Raw genomic sequence first — 7,658 nt, forward strand, 5'->3', positions numbered from 1 at the left:
CTCTGGCCCGCACACAGGCAGAGCCGCCTGCAGCGGGTCGGAATGTGGAGTGCGGTCCCCTCCGCTAATGGTTCATGTTGGGGCCCCTCACGCTACTGTAGTCGAACAGCCCGCGCAAGCGGGCGCACTATACATCTCTTTCAAGTGGGGCCCGGGCCCAGCAGCTACGGCCCGCACCCTCGTGCACACTCCCAGGCTCTCGAAGCAGGTAGAATCAGATTTCCTCCCAAGGTGGGGATTTGGGCTCCGATTCTCTGCCTCCCCTCGTTCAGCTCTCTTGGCTTCACCACTCGCAGCCCCCGCAGTGTAGGGTATGCAAAATGCGCCAAGTACAGGGACCGCGATGCCTTGTTCCTGCTGCCCCCAGCGGCTCACACAGTCTTGGCGGGCTCTTTTCTATTCGGGTATGGCAGCTGCAGGCCTGTCCGTGTAGACTCCTATCTCAGCAGCCCCTCACCAGAGCCAGAAAGCAGATGGTGCCGGAGAGTTGGGCCAAATCTGCGCCAAGGCAACCTCTCCGTCCCCTCGTGTGCTGCACCAGCGCTTCACTCGCAGCTTTAGGTGGGTTTGGGGTCCCGTGGACCTCCTCTTGATCTATGCTGTTATATGCTGCATCTTTCACAGCGCTGGCGTGTTTCTCTGGTGATGTATAATGTGCCTCCGCTGCTCGGGGTCTCACCTCGCGGTCTCACTGTGAGGGGTCTCTGGGTAAAATCAGGCAGTCTCTGCCTGGAGCCACTGCGCCTCTTCCACCGGGAGGCGTTCAGCTACGCTCGCCCACCATTTTCACGCTGTGGCTGGAGAGGGCAGTGGCTTCGGTGATTTTCTTCATTCGTACAGCTCCTCAATGCTTTTGTGTGAGCTACAGAGCTTCAGTAGGGGTTCCGCTCACTGTTCCCTCAGTTACATTCCAGGAACAGGCGTTCGGGCAGGATTGCATCGGATCTTGTGTCTAGGCAGCAAGGGGCCTCCCGCAAGTGCGGCCATCTTGCATGCAAGCCCTCTAGCGCCCCACCTTCCCCCATTGCGCCATGTTAAGGGTCCTGTTTATTGGATTGTCTTATGTATTGCACCTTTTGTATGGCACTTATGTATGTAATTATGTATGTTGTATAACTGTACTGTGCCTGTCGAATATGATTTAAGTTTTCCTTCACGATATATCAATGCTAATATACCATACCATGGCATGGTATTTTTGTGTCCACTTCCTTATTTCACCATAGATAGTGCACTGTTGATTGGCTTTGTATATCAGGATAAATTAAATTTTACATAAGAAATTGTGCATTTCTTGACAAAACCTATTTTTGCATACTGTTCCCCAGGTTCTGTGCGATTCTGGGGTACAGCATTATTGTTAATGGCTAGGATATCCATCAACAAGAATGTTATCAAATATAACAAACCTTATTTTTAAACTGCTAATACTACAAAAAAAATCACATTGTGCAATATGAGCCAGCAATAAATAACAGTATGTCAGTCCTGTATTACTGATCCTTTTGCATGGTCTGCCTGTTCGCCTAAAAGTGTGCTGTTTACAGTTGTAACGTTGATGAATTAATTTGCATCTGTTTCTCTGTGTCTTATAGTACGAGCTTGACGATCAAGAGGTTATTTCCGTTTTGCCTGATTCAAAAAGGGAAAATGAAATGACAGAAGTTTTTTCCCACACTGAAGAATTTGCTACCCTGAGCTCTACCCAAGCAAGGCTTGGATACAGGGATTCACATGTGCACGTGGCAATAGAGAAGCAGAAAATAGAGCTTGAAAGACAACGATTGAGCATTGAAGCTGAACGTCTTCAATTAGAAAAAGACCGGCTGCAAATCGAAAAAGAAAGATTACGGCATCTGGACATGGAGTATGAAAGGCTTCAACTAGAGAAGGAGAGGCTTCAAATGGAACGTGAGAAGCTCCGCATGAATGTAGTACATGCTGAAAAATCTACAGTGGAGAATGAACATGTGCAAGCTGAAAAAACAGTTGTGCAGCCCCTGGATATTGAAACAGAAAAACTAAAACTTGAAAAGGAAAGATTGCAGCTGGAAAAAGAGAGGCTGCAGTTTTTAAAATTTGAATCTGAGAAGCTTCAGATTGACAGGGAGCGTTTGCAAGTTGAAAAAGAACGTCTGCGAATTCAAAGAGAAGGACATAATCAATAACTGCTGGTATATCATGAGCTTTAATATTTGTGAACGTACCTACAGTATGAATTTGTGTGCCCCATGTAACCTTTTGGAAATCTATTAACACTAAGACTATTCAGAATACCATTTGTAGTTGGCTCATAGTGGATGTAGAATCAAAATGAAGCGATTGGTGTTAAATACCTATGTAATTGAAGGGTATATTATGAACCATATTTTTCATTGTAATGTTATTCTGCATCAAGTGACATATCTTCTAATACTTTGTGTAGTGTAGCAATAATTCATTCAGTATGTGCATGGACATTATGGGCAGTATTTATTAGATCATGAATTTAGTATTAGTGCAGGCATTAGCTGCAGGTGGCAAACTAGGTAGGCAAGACTTGTTCAGAGAATTTAAAAAAGTTTATCTTTTACATTTGAACAATTTACAATTCCAAGAACATTGCAGTGTTTTTCCTCCAATTGCCAAATTGTACCGAAGAAGTGTGTACCCAAGTTAATTTCCCACTTCGGAGTGGAAATCTAACGGAAAGATGGCTGTCACTCCATCATCCTTTTTGTCTAGGTTTTCGCCCTAGGCAGCCAAGAAACCATGTGTTTTCGAGTAAACTACTGTTACATATTATTTTTGTAACATTATATGACCAGTTTTACCAAGTTTTTTTCTTTTAGAGCTGGTCCCTAAGCTGTGTCCTTTTTGTTAAAAAAAATATTTTTTTAAGGTTCTCAACAATATAACGGTTTATGTTCTTTTTCCAGTGGTCTGAAATGGAAATGCAAAATGCTCATCTAGCTATCAGCCAAAATGAGTTACTATTTCAGCTCCAATTGTAGTTCTTTTAGGAGGATAACATATCCTCTTATGGTAAATGTAACCATATCTTTTTTTATTTCTAGAAGGGCATTTTTTATGCTACAATTTTCACAGGTTATAAACTAGTAGAGTTGTCTATTAAATAAAATATTAAAAGCCCAGCAAGCTTTCAACACCCAGAGCTTCATAATGTGTTGGTGGGCACTCCACATCAATTAAGTGAGATAGTTTAGGTTTGTTAACAGTTTTGGCTTCATAGGCAAACTGAAATAGCTATATGCACTAGGACGTAGGTATGAAAGGTTATAGCTTGCACTCCCTAACTGTTATCTGACATTAGTGTAAATAAAGTGAGATTTGGCTAGTGACAAATGTTTTTCTTGAGAAGACCTGTAGGTAGAATCTCTTATGCTATGATGTTGTCAGCCCTTAGCTAGTTGGCTGTAGATGGCCACCTGAACTTTCAGTGTGGCAGACTCGATACATAGGCATAGAAAATAAAACATGAAGATCAGTATTTGCAATAAGTCCTACTTCCAGTTTCCAACCACCGATTTCACTGTGCTGCTTCGGTACCCTGATGTGTATTTTGCTTTACATGCATACCAAATAAGGCAGATTCATCCCTGCCGTATGCCACGTTTGTTAGATCCATTCACCACCTCTCAATGTGTGAACTTCCTTTCTCTGTGGCCAATACATTATTTCAATTAAGTCTAGGCAAGGCTGTGTGGGAGAACGTTTCTCAGTAGTTAAAGAATTGCTGAGAAACCTCATTCACCCTCTTATCCTACCCACCCAACCTGAATCCTCTCCTTTTATCCATCCTTTTCTCTCCTCCCCGATTTTATATCTCTCTCTCCGTCTTGATTTCTCTTCCTTCACCACACATCCCATTTTTTGTGCTCCCCTCTCTGTCCTTTCCGACTTCTTTCACAACCCTCTGTGCAAGTTAATGACATTTCAAAACCTCTTTGCGTGTAAAACCTGCTTTGCTCCAGGAGAGAGTATCCTGTGCTTGGGTCCTTTGTCGGACACTATCATTTCTCTAATGGTGCAGTGATTTTAAACCAGAATGATTGACAGATTATGTAGAAATGTAATGAGCACAATTCATTTTTCTAAGGAAGCCAAAATAAAATAGCTTACAAAATAACCAATTGCAGCAGTGGTTTGTAACTAGAGTTGGCAGTACAGGGTTTAAAGAAACAAAATAAGGTAAAGTCGTTTTCTCTGTTGCAGTTTGCCAATGGCATCTTAATGTCTACGTACCACATAATATGGATAATGTCAGATCACGCCATCCTAAATAGCCTTAAAACAGATTTTTATACTAAATGTCCATCAATTTCAAATTACCATAATATACCCTGTGAAACTGACATGATATAGAATTCAAACAAATATCATGAAAGTTATCATTGGTGGAACTAATACTCTGCAATTGCCACGTTGATTTTCGAAGGCCTTGTGTATTTTTTTGTTGGAAAGAATTAATGACCAAAAAATGTGGTGCTACCTGTTGAGTTAGTTTGGATTTGTATCAATGACATGTTAAAGAGAAACAAGTTGGATAATATCCCCGCTCCCACCCTCCTGTATGTATGCCGAGCTGTAATCTATTGAAGTTTTCTCTACACACACATCTGACCCTTCCAATCCATTCTGGTCGTCTTGATTCTTTGGTAGCATCAAGGGCAAGCCTGAGCATAATCTGCAGCACAGTTGTGTTTGCAAGGGGAGTATTCTGCCCCACTTGTTAAATGCCAATAAAAAGTGGTTGAATGATAATGCATGCTTTGTCGTTGTTAATAGACACATCCACCTCCCTTTGTCTTCCCAAAGCAACTGCACAAGTCTTCTGCTTTTTGTACCAAAAGGAATTCCTCACCTGAATACATGTGTGCATCTGTGGACTTTACTAGCACTTGCACTATACAAAATGCCTTTTCCTTTTATTAATACTCCCACTTGTATCCAGTTATTATGGCTCGGTTTTTACAAAAGTCTGGCAAAAATGAGAAAGGTACTCCTTTAGGTATATTCCAATGTCTGAGGTTGATTCATACCTTTCTGAAGATTGCTGATGTATTTTAGGAGTGCAGCTCATTTCTTTGTGGAAACCCTATCCACTACAACTTTTCATTTTCATTCTGCTGTCTTAAGCTATGTTAGTTGTGTGCTTTTAGGGATATAAAACAACCTGCAAAAGTTTTGTGAATGTCTATAAACTTGAGTTTGAGTGTTCAATACATTTTTACAGGACCACCCTCCTACAGCAGACCTCTTTTCATGCACACACAACGGTAAATTTACATCATTCCAAATTCTACATGTTGACCGAATATTTCAGTATTGTCACCGGATCTCCCTGCTCATGATTCTTTAAATTCCTTTTGTTTTGCACACCTACACGGGTGTAATCAAACTAATTACATTCATTTTTTTCGCCAAATGATTGTGGCCTGTGCTGTATCTCCATACTATTAGGCGAGTTTCCCCTCAATGATTTGCACTGTTTCGGTGCATTTTCATAGGTGCTTACTTTTTAAGTTGGATCTTTCCCGTTTCGAGTTTATTCTTGGAGTACCTGTGTTTCATTTCTTGCCTGAATAAATTTGACTCTTTGTTTTGCCTGCTGTTACATTATCCTACCAGTAGGAATTGTCTGTTTGTTTTTCACATCTTGATGTCCCCACATGTAGTGCGCTTCAGAGTAGCATGCCTCAAAATTGAAATCGGGAACTTGGAGTAGTGCATACACGAAGTCTAGAGTTGCACTGCTCATGTTGTGGCCACATCTTTTGTTCTTTTTGAAGATATCTTCCTTGTCAAATCTTTCCCAGGATTCTCTATTTCGTCAGTAATTCTGTAGTCTGGGCCTCAAAACCAGTCCTCCAAACCATTGCATGAAAGAAATCCTTCATATGTTGGGCAGATATTCTGTAAGTTGTAGATTTAGAATGAGCTGCACGTCACACACACATTGACACCAATCTAGATTCTATTTGGCTAAGACCGCTGTTTTCATGTGGATAACGCTCTTTATTGAACAAGAGAACCAGTGCACCTTACTAAGCCAGTCACCTTGTGATTTGAGATCACGTGATTATGTAGTGAAGTATTGCCGTTCTAAATATATCAGATTGCTGTTGCTCTGCCAGTGGTCAATTGAACAAATGTTTGTTTTAGTAGATTGTTTAACTTACAAAGTGAGCATACTTTTTAAGACATTTGTCCTCAATATCGCACAACAAGCAGACACTTGCTGGTCTGCGACCTGCATAAGATCTGCAGTGATAAAAAGGTGCTACCCTACCACAGAGAATCTTAAGAATGTTTACATTTTAGGTTGCCTGCATAATTAATTGAAATATTTTGTGAGCATTGTCTGTGTAATGCTCTGTGCATTTTTTGAATAGCTACAGAAAATATGAAGAAAACTGTTAAAACTACATATTTGTTCCATTTTGGTTTGCTGCAAACTAAAAGGCTGACTACTAATACTGCTAACATTCAAATTTTACTGGCATCCTAGGGATTGCGCTGTAAAATTTATATTCTTTAGTGACTGGAACCCCCAACATTTTGCAAAGCAAACTTGAAGGGGTGCGGGGGATGGGGGGGGGGGGGGAGTAAGAGTAGCCTTTCAGTTAGAGGTGTTGTAGAACATATTGTTTTTGTTTATGTAACCTTCGGTTGAAGATGCCAAAGTAACATTGCTTTTACAAGCATTCCAATAAGGTTACTAGTTTTAAAGGACTTACGCTAATTTAAAGTTTATTAACAAAAACATGTTTTGTTACGCAGTGAACAAGGAACTGTTTACATGTCACCAGATGTGTATTCTGTACATGTTAATAATTTAGCAAGTGATTCAGCTAGTCTCATTTAGAACTTTGTAAACAATTGTTAACCATCAGTCGCACCTGATTTTTGTACCAGTGTGGTCCAATATTCACAAATTAACATAGAGAAAATAGTTTTGCTGTTATAATAGCCAACACTATGTTTCAAATTGCAGTGCTTTTGTATGTGTCTTGACAATTAAAACATATTTTTCAGTTTCTTATTTCTTTTTCCTGTCTTGTGGGGATATTACTTTGGTGCCAGGTCTGGAGGCTAAGTGGACTTATGCCTTCACTGAAGGGGCCTGTGTTGGACCTCATGATCCCAGGTTCAAATCCCGGTGAGTCCATTCAGTCTTTCACCTGTCTGAGGTCAATAAAATAAGTAGCATTGAGTTGGGTAACTATAAACATCTGTTATTCAGCGCTGAGAGGCCCTTTAGTGAACGTGCGCCTTACAAATGTTATGTTATGTACTAGTTATTTGACCACTGGAACAGACACATCTCTACATTAGATTACGTAATTTTAGTGAGTGTAGTTTTTTTATATTATATATATGTGTGTATATATATATATATATATGTGTGTATGTATGTATATGTGTGTATGTATGTATATGTGTGTATGTATGTATATGTGTGTATGTATGTATATGTGTGTATGTATGTATATGTGTGTATGTATGTATATATATGTGTATGTATGTATATATATGTGTATGTATGTATATATATGTGTATGTATGTATATATATGTGTATGTATGTATATATATATGTGTATGTATGTATATATATGTGTATGTATGTATATATGTGTATGTATGTATATATGT

General features: G+C 39.9%; 1 protein-coding gene across 2 annotated transcripts in view; it reads left to right on the forward strand.

Moving 5' to 3' along the window:
* Positions 1–7,043, forward strand: part of MSANTD4 (Myb/SANT DNA binding domain containing 4 with coiled-coils) — a 101,448-nt gene extending 94,405 nt beyond the window's left edge. The window contains exons 4-5 of one of the 2 annotated variants that reach the window (XR_015299357.1): positions 1,596–3,122; positions 3,179–7,043. Coding sequence is in view for 1 of the 2 variants with exons in the window: in XM_086935261.1 (XP_086791387.1) it covers positions 1,596–2,168 (573 nt within the window). In the remaining variant the exon portion in view is untranslated. Of the gene's footprint in view, positions 1–1,595 lie in introns of both variants that reach the window. The other variant, XM_086935261.1, reaches the window with a different exon arrangement.
* The last annotated feature ends 615 nt before the right edge of the window (positions 7,044–7,658 follow it).

The sequence above is a fragment of the Lissotriton vulgaris genome, chromosome 8, assembly GCF_964263255.1.
Source record: "Lissotriton vulgaris chromosome 8, aLisVul1.2, whole genome shotgun sequence".
Classification (NCBI taxonomy): Eukaryota; Metazoa; Chordata; class Amphibia; order Caudata; family Salamandridae; genus Lissotriton; species Lissotriton vulgaris.